At 38.1% G+C, this 16,908-nt stretch overlaps 1 protein-coding gene across 37 annotated transcripts in view; it reads right to left on the bottom strand.

Moving 5' to 3' along the window:
• DMD (dystrophin) overlaps window positions 1–16,908 on the bottom strand; it is a 1,121,556-nt gene that overhangs the window by 1,014,319 nt on the left and 90,329 nt on the right. For 34 of the 37 annotated variants that reach the window (XM_085549499.1, XM_085549436.1, XM_085549536.1 and 31 more), the window contains exon 1: window positions 4,174–4,303. The exons of the other annotated variants lie outside the window; for them this stretch is intronic. In XM_085549499.1, coding sequence (XP_085405625.1) covers window positions 4,174–4,270 — 97 coding nt within the window. In that variant the 5' untranslated portion in view covers window positions 4,271–4,303. Of the gene's footprint in view, window positions 1–4,173; window positions 4,304–16,908 lie in introns of those variants that run through there. 37 annotated transcript variants of the gene reach the window in all.

Genomic DNA, 16,908 nt, shown 5'->3' with positions numbered 1-16,908 from the left:
CAGATCTCAAACGAAAAAAATGTTTAGGGACTTAGTTAATTAATACATTCTGATTAGGCATATAATACGTGAACAGTTGGCAGTGCAAAACCACATGTTCAGTAACATCCCTTGGAGAACCTTCACCCCCACACATGGCATTCCTCATGTATGTTCTACAAAGTGATGACTGCCCATCCATCCAATAATTGTCTCCTGAAAAAAACAACTCCCTTCCATTTCTCAAATTTACAGGTCATTTTTACTCCTGCTCCAGTGGATTTCAGAAACAAGAGATTTTGCGATTGAGAGAAGAGTCTCCCAGTCTCCTCCTAGGTTAGTTTCGCATGATCCTTACCTGAGATGGTCAGACATTTCCCAACACTGTGTATTTCTAAAACAGAATTTCTTCTTTATTCAGCAGGAACAATAACTTGAGTGGAAACAGCAGCAGAACAGAATCAGAAAGCCAAGAATAGCACAACAAATGTGTCTCTGCTGTCAGAACAAACAGTCACAGCACGTGGGATTAGTCTCAGGATGCATTCATTTTGGGGTAGTGCCACAGACAACTGTACAGGGAGCATATATAGAAGTATATACATTCTATAGAAGTAATGGCACCTCAACAAATTTCAAAAGCTCTACTTCTGGTTAAGAATATTTATTAATTAAACAAATAAACAAAAAAACTCACATATAAAAAAGAAAAATAGCAAGTCTCAGTAAAGTATTGAAAACTTCTGACCAGAAAAAACAACCTGTCTCTACCACAGTTGATCTCCTGGTATGTCAGATAGGAAGTCTCTTTAGCTTGATGGGGCAGCATTACTTTCTTGCAAGATTCCTCTAAAAGGCAAAAGACTCAAGGATAATCTGCTTTTGTCCAAATATTCTAGCACCTTTTAGGACTGTTCTAACTCACACATCCAGCTACACACTGAAGTTTCATGTTTCTCAGGCCAATAAGGCCAACATTCAGTCCTCCTGGAGCATCAGGCTTCTTTCACTTCCCTCCCACATTTTCCTCACTAACTTGAGCTGCTCTGCATCCCAATTCCCTTTTATTGTAGTGGGTACAAGGCACTAACTGAAATTGCAAGTATTTCACTCGACAGATGCTGATGGCAATTAGCACCACATGATTTGGTCAGACTGTTCCAGCTCTAATTCTTAATCTTTGTTCTTGCTTGTCCCTTTCCTTGTACTCATCTCACACATATTTATCTCCTCTTCTTCTTTCTTTAGTTCATGCTCCTAAACATCAACATATATCCTGATTTCTCTTCCTCTGTTGAACTAATATATGTACACATTGGAGCTACATGTCTGTAAATCTATGTGAAAGCAAGTATATTTTTCTCAGGTTGTCACATGGTCTGGGACTGCAGATTTCTTATCCTTAGCTGGGATTAATAGCCTGAATCATGTGAGACAGTGAATATAATCAGCTACCACTCCATTCAATAAGTAACCCTTTACATTTTTCTTAATTATGACTAGCAAACAAGTGAGTGAACTTCCTATACCCTTACATACCTTTTAGATCACCCTTCCAGAAATTACTGGTCCCATATCTAAATATAAAGTGAACGATACCAGCTACAGCAATTCATTCAGGAACACAGAATAGGAAGAGGATTTATATGCAAGAGAAAATGTGCATCTTGACTTAAGTGAGACAAATACACAATCGGATATCTGCATGTATCTACAGTAGAAACATCTGCTAGCTCTTAATGCTACTTCTCTCCTCTTTTCTTCTTCTATTTCCGTTTTGTTGCTTCCCAAACCTCTCTGAATATAGATGTTTGTTTGTTTTCCTATTATTTTTCATCTTTGATTACTAGCTTGTAAAATAATGAAAAGAAAGCAAAAGGAAGAGATTTCTTCCTTTAGCCCCACAGAATCTAGAATTTCATGGCTAAGGTCTAACTCAACACTTTGCATCTTTTAAACTGTTATTTTCAATAGTCATCATTATATACAGGAGCTCATTCATTAGACAGGCCTGTATAACTGTAGCTCTGTAGTCAACAGCTAGCTCCATCTAGTGTCGTCTTAATCCATCAGAAAAAAAAAGAAAAAACAAACAAACAAACAAAAAACCACCCACACAAAACAAAACAAACAACAACAACAAAAAAGAAAACAAACACAAAATTCTAGAGATAAAACAAACTGTAAAATCATTTGTCACATGACAGCCACACACAACACACAGGTACTGGCATCAAAAGCAAAAGACAATTTCAAGTAGCTACAATATAACAGCCACACAGCACTCTTGTCACACGGAGTGTGACCAGAACTCCTGAAGAACACATATAATACATACAGTATGAAACAGTTTTAATGCTACCCTGGAAAGGTGAATGGCACTTCAGGCTGCTTATGTGGGATATTCTCTCTCTGTTGTTTTCATCATCGCCACAGACAAATTACCATTAATAGAGCTTCCCTGAAATAAAACTACTATTTTTGTTATCAAAACCACAGAACTACTTTGGGGTATACAAACCCCACAGTAATTCTGTCCATTAACAAGCACATTTCTCCTCCCAGTAGTTTTAAAATAATTTAAAATGCCTCCCAGAGGTGATCGAAGCAGAGAAACATTCCTACTACCCAACAGTAAATCAGTTTTTACCGATCTTTACCTTCAAACTTCCTCCGGGCTGGCTCACTGCTGTGTATCTAGAAACATCTATCTTTCTGAAACTGTTACAGCTTTACTCAGCAACATTTAGTGTTTAATAGCCTGATCCTCTTTTGACAAAATTACATAGTGTACAGCCAGCAAAGTCATTTAGAATGAAGTCAGAAAAGTGAATATCTAGTATGATGACAGACTTATTGGGAAAAAGAAAAAAAAATCTTGGAAAAAGTAATCCAACTGGTGAAGAAGAGAGCTAATGTTGGAAAAAATCAATATGTATAGCACAATAATGCAAATAATTTAACATAGTTACATTCTGTGAAGGATCAAGAAGAGTTTGGAAGGGAAGGTCCTGCTTACACTTAGAAAACAATACACTTCTTACATCCAGGGCAATCAAGCCAGCAGAACTAGCATCTGTTTTAAACCTGTTCAAATCACCTGTTCAAAACTGCAAAGTGGTTTCACCCTAGTGGTGATAAAATATATTTCAATATATACAGTATACATTTAATGATCTGCTCCCCCTGGCACAGAGGGAATACACATATTGCAAGGGGGAGGCAGACAGGAGGAAGCAACACATACCAAAAAGATGCACATATCTTTCCATTTTCTCCAACTTTCTAAAAATAGTCAGCTGGAAGTTATGCTCGTGACCTATCCACTTCAAAGTACTCACAGCTAAATTCAGTGATTATACAAAAACCTCCCTATAATACAGAATACGAGTTTAATAAAATGCACACAAAGATTTTCTGATGTTTCAAAAATAAGAATACTCAATTTTTTCAGTAATTCAGCAGCTACTGTCATTTCTCATTAACAGCCTTCAAAATCCTATCTGAAACAAGCTGATACGGATAAATTAAGAGCAGTAATCAAGCGAGAAATGATAGACCAGCTGGGCAGACATCAAGTTGGCAAAACGTGAATACAGTTCAATAGCTGAAACAGATGCTGGAGTTGTTGAGAAAGCCTGCAGGAGATATTGATGTATTTTCTTTATATAATACCGAACAACCAAATAAATGTCAAGAGCTAAAAACTGATGGGGGAATAAAACCTGTCAGCAAAACTAACTATAAAGCCAAGACCTGCAATAATGTTTTTTTTCGTTATACCAGAACATTTGTTCATGCATCTTCATTTCCTTGGGATTCCTCAATATGCCAATACATCAATCAGAGCTTGCAAGTGAATCAGAGGGAGCCTCTGCCAGTCTTCTCTTTCACATTTGTTTCTATCTACCTGAGGCTTCCCAGACTTAGAACAGACTTTATTCTTCAGCTTCATCCTAACAACACTCTCACAAGCAGGCGATTCCCCGAGCTTGGAGGCGAGCAGGAAAGAAAGGGTAACACAAGCAGAAACGAAACTGCAAAATCCATTCTGCAAAAGGAACATTGTTTTCAGAGTTTCCGGACCTCAGCAACAAATCCTCTGCCATCAGAGGCAGCTCATTCTAGCATATGCTTTGTCATGGTCAGTTTCTAATTACATTCATAATGATGCAATAGCTTTGATAATCCTACCTTCCATGCCAGCTGCTTTTCTTGTCACTCCATCACGCCAATAAGTTGGCTGCCGTAACAAATCAAGATAGTGCAAAACAGCATCTTTCCCCTGCATCTGTCATCTTCCCGAAAGCATTCTATTACTGCCGACTGCTGGGAACCAGAAAGTCTATTTGAATTCCAGCAGCTCCCCTTTCGCATGATTCAAGTTAGGTTAGGTGGGCATGCCTAACATGATTCTCTCCATCATTTATTATGCAGCTGCTACACCGTCAGTGTGGTAACCACTCTGACTTTATCTGATACGTCAGCCTTGCAAACCCATACCTCTGAGCAAACGCACGAGCAACAGAAGCATCTTGCATTTAATGAGCATTCTCTCTGCCTAAAGAGAGTGCATCTGCGAATCTGTTTCAAATCCTGCTGCTTGCATTGTCCTCTAAGGCTGATGCAAATGTTTGAAGATTCTTTTAGTCTCGCATTTCATCTTTTCAGACAGCACGGTTCTTCAGGCACCCTTGTATTATTCACACTTCAGCTAAACGTTTGTTGATTTCTGTCCAAACTGCCCCTTCCCGTTGAAACTCTCGGCTCAAAAGCTACTTCTGAATAACAGCACTGTGTATTCAGGCTCTCAACTCTGTTTCGTTTTAAACATGGCTTTTATACCCCCGCCTCAGCACCCATATTTAGCTCTTTCTGTGGTAATGAATGACTGTCTAATGAGGCAACAGCAGATTTTAAAGCAATTTAACTAGACCTACCTGTAGGTGACTTTTGCTTTTTGTTTTTGACATTTTAGCAGTAAGTGGATAGCTCTGTTAGAGCATTCTGATATTCTTAAAGTGGTAAGAGCACCACCAGGAGCTGCTTGTCAGCAGCCGGTGGAGGACACTCCATAGCGACAATTTGCTAAACTGCCTCTGAGTATAACAAATTAAAGTGAGAGGATTGTTCTGTGGTCTTTATTTTCTTTTAAGATGGGGTAAAAACATGCTTGCATCAGTGATTTCAAAAGAACATTAATAGAAGTTGACATATCCACATCAATCATCCACTGAGCTGAATTAGCTGCATCTCCTCCCACCACTTCTGCCCGAAACTCAGAGTTGAGGCGGTTCATCTTTAATACATCTGCTGCTTGCTCATTATTTGAAATAACAGCCCCAACCCCACACTGGAAAGTTTGAATACCTGAGGCAGGAGGAAAAAAGGACACTTCAATACAGGCAACAGACTGGCTAAAATCTGTCAGAAAAGAGGTAAGGAGGGAGCAGAAGGACTGACACCAGAGAACATCTTCAACCTTTACACAAGGACAGATGAAGAGTGAGGAAGGAGAAAGGGTGCAGACCCTACGAAGAGCTTTCTCTGGTAGCAGCAGCCAGCTTAGGGCTGCTCAGCAGCTCTCATACTCCTAGCACAGAAGACTTTCAGGGTTTTACTCAAAGCTCACTTCTTCACTCAGGTAATTTGTACTTAACTCCTCTGTGGCTGCCCCCTGATACAATACTTCAGTCTTTCCCTCCCTCCTCTACAGTCTCCCAGTCTCAATTTATTCCTGAACCTCTTGGTTGCAGAAGAGAAAGCTAGCAAAGGTGAGCAAAATAAAATAAAATAAAATAAAATAAAATAAAATAAAATAAAATAAAATAAAATAAAATAAAATAAAATAAAATAAAATAAAATAAAATAAAATAAAATAAAATAAAATAAAATAAAAGGAGGAAGAAGACGTGGTTATCCTCTACCTCCTACCTCCCTGACCTCTGGGCTTCCATGAGCAGTATTACCACTGGGTGGGACTACAGGGCACATCCCTCTTCCCCACCTGCAGAGCTGCAGTGCTGAGGGCCAGCAGTGAGGTCCCAGCCAGAGTTCCGGCACTGCAATGACGGCTGTGACTTCCCACTCTCGCCCATATCTAAATGGCACAGCTGACACCTGAATGAGCTAACAGCACGGCACAGTCTATATTTGATACTGTATTTATTCCTAGCATGCTGCCAGAAAATGTCTTTTTAGAGATTTCATGTAAATAAATGAGAATTACTACATCTGTTCCTCTGTCTGTAGCAGCACATATCAACAAGCTAATTTGGCATGCAAGGCAGAGACAGGCCTATCATAGAGTTGCAAAGTGCACAACTATAAAGTGCCTATCTGAGAATACTGTCAGCTCCTTTTTGTTCACAGTTCAAGTCATTTCTGAAGTGAAACAAACCAGACAATAAATGAGGACTGACTTTGAAGTCCCCATAAATTCAAAGTACATAAAAGGATATGCTTAATATTTCACACTTCTAGCTGCATTATGATTTCTAAACCAGAGAGGCAGCAACAAGCAATTTACATGGTATTTCACAAAAGAAGAGTTTGAATTCATATCTCATATAGCCCATAGTTGCGGGGAAGACCTACAACACTCTGAAACTCATCATATGCTTGATTTCAGTGAATTCTGAGCTATGCAGGTTTATAGATGGAGATATTCAGAAGAAAAAAAAAAAAAAAAAAAAAAAAGGAATTTCATGTATAAATAACCCAAATAATACTGGTAAAAGAATGAGGACATCTGGTATAGGATAAACATAGTTAAACATAATCCCACCCACTAGAGAAATTGACACCTTGATTGCAAAAATGGAGTCAGAAGTAGAAAAAGACAGTTACCTAAAATATTTCTGGAAAGATTAGCATAGCATCTGCTGGGGTTTATCACTCATTATTACTCCCCTCCAGCAGAGCATACAGTGGATGTGACAAACCTTTTATTATTATTATTATTATTTATTAATTATTTTCCTTTGAGGAGGGGACTGAAAAGCACCAGATTTGGCAATTACAGCATCCACTAGCTGTACAAAAAGCCAGCCCAGACACAAATGGAGAATCTGGGAGGAGAAAACAGTATCAGTCATTCTGTCTACAAATAGGGCAGATTAATAGCTAGCTCCAGATTTTCTGCATTTGTCTGAGAAAACAACAGCCTTGGCTTCTGTTTATTGTAACTGGGTTCAGCATCTGCATAGATATAATTATAGTAACCCACCCACATATGGAATCAGTTGCTTTAGAGAGAAAGCTCCATGGGTAGCCCTCCCAGACTCTACAATAACAAAAATACATTATCTTTTGTCTCATAGTAAATGTCCTCAATTTGGAAAAAAATAAAATAAAATAAAATAAAAGCAATAAATGACAAGTGGAAAAGCACTAATCAAGTGGTATTCTGCTTTTTACAGTACTGAACTCAGTAGGAAAAGAAGTTCCAGTCTATTTGGGTGATGATGGCATGAGAAACAAAGGAAAACCATCTCCCTTTCTATTCTATCTACAGCTTATGGTGTGGACATGTTTATTCATTGTAATTGCTCCTCTGCTACTTGAGAGACTAATTGGCTTACTCAGTGTGCTTGAGTTTGATTATGGCAGTATATGCACATTACAATGATAGCTAAGATACAATGTAGAATCTCTTCTCCATGGCATTTCTCTTTCTTTGTTTTTCTTTCCTCTTTAGAACTACTAATGACTCCAACAAAGCAAAAGTATATAATGGATCACTGGAAAAAAGCAGCAAGCAGACTGGCCTTGACCTTCAGCCCTACACAATGCTCTGCATGATGCACTCTCACTGGTATGCAAAAATTAATGCTGATTTTACCTGGTAAAATTGTTCTGGAGGCTAGTGCCTCCAGAAGAAAACCAATTTCTTTTCCTTTTTCTCTACCTCTCATTATTCTTAGGTACTCCTGCCCTCCTCCTATAAATAACTAATTCAATCTATCATGCAAGAAATTACCCTAATGATATACTGGGCATGTTTAGATTAATAAACCTCTCCTGTGGGAGCCCTGGAAAGTTTGTTTGGGCAGCTCAGACAAGAATAATTATTTATTCCATAATGTTAATCATTCTACATTAACTATTTATTAATTTCAAAATTCCTTATATATTAAAGTAAGCTGTTTATGAAGAACTGTTTTCCCACAGACTGAAGAGTCATCAGTAGTTTTCGTTTAATGAAAATCTCCACTGTTCAGAGAGGATGCCTTATGACAATTAGGGATCATACAGCTTGGACAGCTCAAGATTTAAAAAATTGCCACAGAAGGGTATGTAAAAATAAATAAATAAATTAATTAATTAAAAAGGCTGCCTGAAAGTGAATGGTGCTTATGAATCGTGCATACAAAATTCTATCTCTAGAAGCTAAAAAGCCTTGTTATATCAATAGGGATACTAAGAAGCTGTGGGACTCAAATGGAATAGTTAAAAGGCACTGTCATCAAACAGAACAACCTACAGAGCAGACAGAGAGGTGGGCGTGTCTTTGCTGTCTCTGGAAGCAATCTGAGGAGCTAAACTTCTCATGGTTTTGAAAGTTTTTGCTCACCTGCATCATAGTTCATTCAAACATTTTGTGCAGAAGTAGTCCTCCTTGCACTAATTAGATCTCAGGCGTAGAAACACTCTTAACAGAGTGTTACAAATCAAAAGCTCAGAGCACACTTATCCAATGCCATGTTTGGACTCATGACCAACCTTTCAAATGATATTGATCTCCTTTATGGCAACTAAGATTTATAAAGCTTTACTACAGGCATGTTTAAAACAATACTAAGAAGCCCTAGTATTTCGTATTACAGGATTTAGACGAGTAATTACCCATTAAAGGTGGTACAGAAACAGTTCTCTTTGAGGGCATTGCTAATGGCAGAGCACAGCAGACTAATGCATGGATATGCTACATAAAATTAATATATTCCTCTCTGATATTGCCCAATATTCACCTGAACACTACCACAAAAATGAATAATATAATCTCTCAAAAGTGAAATCTGTAGAGGATTTTTAATGGCAACCCCTACTTATATCTACAGGAAAGACAACACAGATTCTACATTTAAATCCCACATAGCAAATGTAATTCATTGACAGTGAATTTAAAATACTAGGTTCTAGCAAGAGAAAAATATATAGCTAACTCACTCATCAAATACTTAACACATATCAGAAAGCAGAAAGATACAGACTTCCAGCATTTATCACTAAGAACTAGCGACCTTGAACTCTCCAGGAAATATCAGCTTCCTTAAGCAAACGTTGCATGTCTTGCTAGCATAAAACTGAACAGAGACAAAGTGTTAAGGTGCTAATTCCATAAAATGTATTTCATTCTTTTACAGATCCTTTTAAATCAGGCTGACTGGAGCTATGCAGCTCTAACCTTCATCCATTTGTACCTTTACTTCTTTGGGAAAAACACATTGTTCAGGCTTGAAATAATCACTGATGCATGCACCTTAATTTGTTCATTCTTTCTACAGCTGCAGCCCATGTATAGGATATTGCATACCAGATGTATCAGGAATGGAGGAAAAAAATGACTGAACATTTGCATCTCAATCTGCCTGTAATCAGCGTGAGGTGGTTTTGTGCTCTTGAGCATTCTCTCCTGGTATTGCTCTTCAGCACAGTACTAGATGTTTCACTCCATTCTCACCAGGGAGATCATCATGTTAGCTAAATTGTAGTTAAATTGTTATTATTACTATGGTTAATTATAGTTAGTTAAATTATAGTCAATCTTTACAAGCTTTAGAGTTCATAGCTCACACACGTTTAAGCTCTTTCTGTTAGGTGAAACTCTCCATATTGCAATCTATAGTACTATCCGTGGATACTCCATCTATAGTTTAGTCTAGCAGTACTTCCAACTCATGGCACTTGTTTTCTGCTATATTGTTAACTATTTAATACCATGAATGACAACTGTGGGTTATGAAACTAATGAAATGAAGTTCTACCAAAGAGCTAGACTCCCATGTTTGGCTGATCTTAAGGCTTTTATTTTTTTTAAATTCATCTAAAAACCATGAGGTAGATAAGACCAATCATCTGACATAAGAGCCCTCTACTAGTCTGACATCCTTCCATTGTGGGAAGTTCCAATGAGAAACATGAAGCACCTCCAATCCAGTTTCAGAGGAAGACCACAGTAAGAGAGGGCATTGCCGTGCAGGGAAGGTAACAATAAATCCAAAGGTACCAGTAAACTACAGGAGTCAGGCAGCAGAAAAGGGACCATTATCGAAGCTGTCAGAAACCCCAACTCACTTGCAAACTTTGGTCTATCTTCATTCACTCTCAGAGCAGCTCCTTTTATCTCCTCATACATAGGGTATTTATTTGTAACCGCAGCATTTGCATCTTTCTTATTCTTCAGTATCTTGAAAAAATGTTTATGTTATGCCTGCAGACTGGACAGAGCACAATAACTTACTCTGTCTACCCCACAGGTACTAGTTAGAAAGGTATAAAATACTCAGAAGGAACTGTAGCAAGAAATATTTCTCACTCTATCAGAGTATGAAAGAAGAGATGGCCCTTGAAAAAACAGTTCACAGGCAAAGGCAATAAGCAGAGAATCTCATGGCATCAGTGCCTCCAAACCTCACACCTGTTGTGGCCTGGAGCCACATACAAAACCATGAGTGCTTCCCAAATAGATGAGAACAAGAGAGGAAGAAATAACATTCTGCATTGTGTGGGTGATTGATGTGTAACTCCCAGATTAGTTGAATTAGTAAAACTGTGGCCTAATTAAACCTTCTCTCTTGCATTTTGTCAAAATTCCAGCATATCTGGGACTCTGAATGGCACCAGTGAGCAGAGTGGAAGCTGCCAAGCATCACTTTGTTTGCCAGGCTTCATTTTTAACATTATTTTACATAATATCAGGGTGCAATCAATTTGGTATTGTATCAGTACAAAAGCTGAGATTTTGGTGATATCAACAGAGAACATAACATAGCCCTAAAGTTAATATCTCACTTTCTTCACTGTTCAAAATTCAGGGTGCATTCTACTAAGCTTCTTATAAGGTATTACTTTACTTGACTTGCACTGATTTACATTACCATCCTTTTATATTCAATAACAAAAACAAAACAACAACAACAACAAAAAAAAAACAACTCAGAGATCAGCAACCTCATTATCACTAAAAAAAAAATAATCTTGCAAATTTCCCAAGAAGTTCTGTCTTCATTTGATACAAACAAAACCAGTTCTGTTGCAAGGGACACCTGTACCAACCATTAGTTTACTGTTTGTTACTGTGTGTAACATGGATGTTGCAAGCAGAAACATCCCTCTAGGTAAGTCTGGAGCCAGTAGATTTGGCCAAAAGTATAGCAAGTTGTACATGAAGAAGCATAAAAAAGGAAAAAAGGAAGCAAACACAGACCACGTAAACCTTCACAGCCAATGTTGTAACCAAGTTGTTGTATGTAGTTCAAAAATGTCATCGACAGCAGCAGTTCTGGCAAGGCTTCAGTGATCTCCTCTCATCAAGATACTCAGCAATTCCACCTCTCTTGAGCCCTCTCCATTACAAAATAAGCATTCAAATTTGGTCCATAATCAACAGTCAAACCTGTTCAGAATGCCAATGCTGTAATTGACATTAAGCTCACACATTTGTGGTGGACAGGACCGAGCGAGGAGTCACCATTAGTTAGTCTAGTCTTATCCTAATGCATGCCTTTTACATGGCATTATTTTCTCAATTTTAAAAGCTTTGCAATTTTCTTCTGTGCAATTACTGGGACATGTTTTAGCTTGAATTAGGAAGAGCTGTGGAAGAGAAACCTGTGCTCACAGAGCATGGTCACACTGGTGTCATCCCCAGAAGGATTAAATGCTCTCTGCTAGAGGGGTCTATTCACATCTTCCCAAATGGGGAAGAGGAAATCACCAGCAAAGATGCAGCTCTGGTGCAGGCAGAAATCTTCTTCATAACCATTTTTGGCTTTTCCTTGTTGGACGTTAATATATGCACAGTTGGAATTGCTACCACTGCTGCCATCAATATATTCCTGAAGCAGCCTCTGTGCCTGTCAGTACCTCCCAATTCAACAGACTTGAGTAAGAGCATCACTCTCACACTTCTGCTCTGGCTTGCAAAATGGGGCCACATTACTAGTCAGAAAATGTCTTTTGAAAAACACCAAGAAACAGTCATATCAGCACTTCTGTTAGTAACAGAAGTCGTCTCGTCTCTTCATTTCCAAGCATTAAACAGTTTTGGCCACGAGCCTAAATCAGCCTCCATTCCAGACAGAAAACGTGTCAAAAAAAAAAAAAAAAAAAAAAAAAAAAAAGTATGCCACATGGGGAAAAAACGAAAAAACAGCCCTAAGGAATGCCAGGAAGAAAGTCTCTCCCTCTGCCTGAAGTGAAAAGAAAAGATTAAGAAATGCTCTGAGGCCTAAAATGGTGCTACAAGTTTATAGATCTGCCCTTGAGTCATGTTGAACAAAAACAAAGCTACAGGTGCTCTTATATCTGCACGGATTTGTCACATGGTAGTTTTCTAAGACTACTCAAGCTGAGATCTGTATTTGCCTACTATATTAACAACAGAGCTCATTAGCCCAGTATGGCTATGACACAAGTTAAACCAAAGGCAGGACAAAACTTATGTAAAAACAAGTCTTCAAAGAACTGATTTATTTTGATCACAGTTTATCACTTCATGGAAAATACCATTCAACTGAATGTAGGCATTCATCATGTGAATAGATCAAGTTTCCTTAATTTTTCAGCACACTGTGGACTGACACTTGAGTCACCGCTGTAGTGTTCAAATACTTGATCTTTAAGAAGTCTGATGTGAATGGGAAGATACGACAAGAGACAGTTTCCTTCTGCCCTATGGGATAAGGGTAACACAGTCACTAGGAGACTTTACAAAAAGCCCTAAGGCTCTGAGTTTCACTGCGAAAGAACTAGCATCTTATGGTGAAGCACATGATAAAGAGAATCATGAAAACTTTTTTTTCATTTTTCTTTTTTTTTTTTTCCCCTGGGTCATCTTGCTTTGCCTGAGGCTTCATTCCAGGAAAACTTAGGCTGCTGTAAGATTTATTGGATGGAACCAGAGTTTGAATGCAATTTTCTCTCGTCACATTCACACAAAGGATATTGCATCCTTCTGAACCACCACAGCTAAGAAAGGCATATTTAATTTCTTCTGTGCCAGGGCTCTGGTTGGGGGTTTGGGGAACTCGCTTCTATCACTGTGTCAAATCATACTGTGGCACTACGTACAGTTTCACTCCCAGTGTGGAAACCTAAAATTTGTTTACTGGGAGCGCTGATGTGTGCAAGATTTGATTGCTTCAGCGCTCTCAGAAAGCAAAACACAGAAGCTGGACAGTATCTACAGTAAGTTTGTTTTTAAAATCAAGTAAGCAGTCTAAGAACTAGGAAAGCGTCTAACCTAGCTAAATCAAATCCAGTCCCATATGATATTTAAACTAAATTCAATAAATAAGACCAATTATGTCCTAGAATGCACTGATGCCTGACTGCATTACATTGGACGTGGATACCATACCAACTTAATGTAGTTATATACATACTATTTATCTATATAGAAACATAACATATCAACATTTATTATAAAGACACATTTCTTCCTTATCCCTTGGAGCCTTCAGTTTCAATACTGACCACAATCATCTCAGCTTCACAAAAAATGCTGAGTTGGCAGACCAAGATCATAACTAACTGCAGCCACTGGCACCCTGCATCCCCACAGTTCCAGCTGATTTCCTCTTATCTGATGAACAAAAAAATACCCCCAAAACACAAAGGAACTGTGGTGGGTCTACAAAATACTCTGGAAGCATTCCCCTGTCACCTGTACTATTAAGAGACAGCGAACAATCGAGAACTATCATCATGCAGACAACTGTATGCCCAGATCATAAGATGCCAGAAATACTTCACCACAACGAAGTCCACAAACTTTCTTGAGTACACAACAGAATACAGAGGTGGAAGTGGTAATTATTAAAATGTGTCCCTCCCCTCAAGCATTGCTTCAAATTTTCCCAAAGGCTGCAGTTTGTAGGTAACAAGCAAGAAATTACAGGTCTTAGAAACCAAAACCAAACATTTATAAGACTTGTTGTTGATCAATACCTGAAGAATCTTTTCTTCTCTTTACATTTAGTGCTATCTGACCAGAAAATACATAAGATAACAACTGGCCAGGCAAAACTGAAAACATTTACCCACTTCATCTGTTTATCATACCTGACTGACAGGAAGTAAAACATTAAAAACGTATTGCATCTAGAGTAAACACTTTACTACAATGAAATTATACAACAGGAGAGAACAGCTAATGAATATTATGCCCAATCCTTCATTCTTCCTGTCATCTCTGACTTGAACTAAATCAAAGCAACATACACAAATCCTCAAGCAGTATTCCTACAACATGTTATGAAATGTCTTCCTCATATGATCTGGTTTATATTGATAATTGTCCTCTGTGAAGGATGTTTATAAGATTACTGTCCTGACTGCTAATGAGATTACTACCCCTATATATTCTGATCCGAAAATACAAGTTTCTATTACAGCTGTTGTTCATACCTTGAAAATTCATGCCCTTTGATATGTTTGAATGCATTTCTTCAGAAACTGCTTCAGCCTTAAATTGCATCTCTCCTTCTCTCAGGTCAGAAGACCATACTTGCAGTGAGACCAAACAACAGAGAACTACCCCTTCGGCAATGTTAACATGATTATCCATCAAGCTCAAGGCTTTTCTTTTTTTTTTTTCCCCAGTCACACCTTCATGTTGTCAGGGCTTACCAGTCCCTGTCAAGAGGAATTCTTGCCACTGGCTTAAGTGAAGTGTGGGTTTTTCTTCTGAGGTTTTCCGAACAACTTACGTTTTCTGTTTTGAACCCAAAATCATGAAAGAGAGAACAACACAGCCAGTACTCCTATTTTGAGGGCAAGAATACAATAGCATTCTCTGCAAACTTGCTGGGGAAGAAAATTAAACAATAATTTTATTGTATTTAAATATTCATAGCTAAACAAAAGAACAAAATGATATGTTTTAATTTCCACATTCCTAAGTGACCAACATATGAAATGCATCTTATCTCCCAGTACTAGGTGATTTTAGACAAGATAAGATGAAGAAAAAGCTTTGGAAAAAAATGGCAGCAATGAACTCCTGATCCAGCCATCTGAAAAGCAGTGAAGAATCTAATCACAGCACTGCAGGCAAAAATAAAAAAGGGGAAAAAATGGACCTAAACTAGTCCCCTTCTGTAGCTACTCCTGGCTGGAACAACTATGGACCAAATACTGCAGCCTTGCCATGTGAAAATACATTGTTGTGGGTTCTCCTTCAGTAGCTGAGGAGCAGTGTTTGTATAAACGCTTTCATTCACTCTCATTTCTAAATGGGGTGAAGAACTACAGGCAACAACCACTGATGATATGCCTAAAACACTGTCAAGCACTGATGACCTACAGCAGGCTGGATTTGTCCACCAGACTGAACCCCTTGGTACTTTTTTTTTTTTTTTTTTTTTTAACTAAAGTTGATGCCTGAGCACATGAAATCAGGTACTTTGTCAGCAGATTCCTTGACGTAAAAAAGCAGAGCCATTTTTCTAAAAAGAAAGTAACTTCTTTAGAGAATATCCTAAAGGAATCAGGAGTTATTCGCTCTGATAGAGAAACTACCCTGGAAAATTCCACAGGATCCATTTATATTTCATAGTTTAGACTTAGAAAGTATAATAAACAATGACCATGTACTTTTCATAGAAATATCAGAGACCTCCTCATTTCACTAAACCATTAGTCACATAACGGTGAATGTTTTACTCTCCATCCAGAAAGCAAAGTTTACTCCTAGTTAAAACAAAGTAATTCGCCCCTCTCCCACCAAACCCTTCAAAAAGGCACAAAGGAAAACAATTTATGGACGCTGGTTACACAAGCAAGGAAAGGTACTAGAACATCAGATACACAACTCATTTACGTAAGTAAAAATCTAATTGAGATGATGAGAGGGATGAAGAGCAGGGGAGAATTTTAGCAAGAAGTACTATATACTACATATCTACAGTATTCAGAAAGGAAAAAAAAAATCAACTGCTAAGTAGATAAAGAACGATTAATTAAACTAAACTAGATCTAATCTACACAGTCTCTATTTTGATATATTTTGCTGCTTTGTGAGTTATATGTGTTGTAAGAAAAACAACTGCATTTTTCTGAAACTAAGTGAAATATGTAATCACAGATATTTGTATGCTCCACATATATTGCATATTTATATAACACACTGAAAACAAAACATATTGGAAACAAAAAGCGAGGAAATAAAGGCATTAATTCACTTCATTTCTGGACTTATCTTTGAGAGACTAAAAGAACTGGGGCTGTTTAGGCTGGGGAAAGGGAGACTGCAGGGAGACCTTATTGCTCTCTTCCAATGTCTGAAAGCTGCTTACAGAGAGAGTGGGGGTGGTCTCTTCTCCCTGCAGACAGGACGAGGGAAAATGGCCTCAAGTTGCACCAAGGTAAGTTTAGGTTGGATATCAGGAAAAACTTCTTTACAGAAAGGGTTATGAAGCACTGGAATAGGCTCCTCAGGGAGGTGGTTGAGTCACCATCCCTGGATGAGTTTAAAAATCGTTTGGATGTGGTGCTCAAGGACATGATTTAGCAGACGGTTGTTAGTTAGGGTAGTACAGTTAGGTTGTGGTTGGACTCAATAATCTTTAAGATCTTTTCCAACCTGAGTGATTCTACGACTCTGTTCTCGGAACTCTCCCTCATGCTTTAAACTTGGCAATTTTTTATTTGTTCAAGTGGGAATTCACCAAAAAACAGAATGAGTAAAGTCTGAAATTTAAA

Source organism: Coturnix japonica, chromosome 1 (genome assembly GCF_054131305.1).
Source record: "Coturnix japonica strain WE chromosome 1, WE-NBRP24, whole genome shotgun sequence".
NCBI lineage: Eukaryota > Metazoa > Chordata > Aves > Galliformes > Phasianidae > Coturnix > Coturnix japonica.
The sequence above is the reverse complement of the archived record's forward strand: the minus strand, read 5'-3'. Positions and strand labels throughout refer to the sequence as shown.